The sequence below is a fragment of the Apaloderma vittatum genome, unplaced genomic scaffold (genome assembly GCF_000703405.1).
Source record: "Apaloderma vittatum isolate BGI_N311 unplaced genomic scaffold, ASM70340v1 scaffold13802, whole genome shotgun sequence".
Classification (NCBI taxonomy): Eukaryota; Metazoa; Chordata; class Aves; order Trogoniformes; family Trogonidae; genus Apaloderma; species Apaloderma vittatum.
In genome coordinates, this window is record NW_009704289.1 from 24,648 (window position 1) to 25,539 (window position 892).

General features: G+C 57.3%; 1 protein-coding gene across 1 annotated transcript in view; it reads left to right on the plus strand.

Annotated features, from left to right (window-relative positions):
- The window catches only part of SCN8A (sodium channel, voltage gated, type VIII, alpha subunit), a 37,648-nt gene that overhangs the window by 16,567 nt on the left and 20,189 nt on the right, over window positions 1-892 (plus strand). The window contains exons 10-11 of the mRNA XM_009865005.1: window positions 49-336; window positions 702-892. The exon at window positions 702-892 is cut by the window's right edge and continues 169 nt beyond it. Of these exons, the coding sequence (XP_009863307.1) occupies window positions 49-336; window positions 702-892 (479 nt within the window). The remainder of the gene's footprint in view (window positions 1-48; window positions 337-701) is intronic.

Sequence of the window (892 nt, forward strand, 5' to 3'; positions counted from 1 at the left end):
CAGGGTAAGATCTGATTTCTTTCTCCCTTCTCTTGGCTGCACCCTCAGGCTGCTGCTATGGTCACTTCGGCAGGGACCGTCTCTGAAGATGCTGTGGAGGATGACGGTGGGGGGAGGATGTCTCGGAGCTCTTCGGAGATTTCCAAGCTCAGTTCCAAGAGCGCCAAGGAGCGTCGGAACCGGAGGAAGAAGCGGAAGGACAAGGAGCTGTCGGAAGGAGAGGAGAAGTGCGACAATGAGAAGGTGTTCAAGTCGGAGTCTGAGGATGGCATGAGGAGGAAGGCGTTCAGGCTGCCGGATAACAGGCTGGGAAGGAAGTTTTCCATCATGAACCAGGTGGGTTTCGTTTCCTTCACCAGCGTTGCTGCGTGCTCGCACTCAGGGTGATATTCTAGTTTAGATCGTGAAGAGCACGTCAGAGGAATCTGCTCGCTGTCTTAAACTTGCAGCGGATCAGGGGGGCACTTAGGCCTGAGTTCAGAGCCCTTGTGCACACTTACCGGTTCTGAGCGGTGAACCTGCCCAGATCCCTTCGTCACCAGCCCAGAGCCAACAGCTCTTAACGCGGAGCTGACGACCAAGTGCCGGCGGGTTCTGCAGACCTGGAGAGGTAGCGAAACCGCTTGAGCAGCGCTCGGCGGCATGGCGGTGCTTTGTTTCTCTACTATTGACGCCGTTGTTCTTTCTTTTCTCCCTCCTAGTCTCTCCTCAGCATCCCGGGCTCCCCTTTCCTCTCCCGACACAACAGCAAGAGCAGCATCTTCAGCTACAAAGGGCGGTTTCGCGACCCGGGTTCAGAGAACGAGTTTGCCGACGACGAGCACAGCACGGTGGAGGAGAGCGAAGGCAGGAGAGACTCCCTCTTCATCCCCATCCGCGGCCGCGACCGACG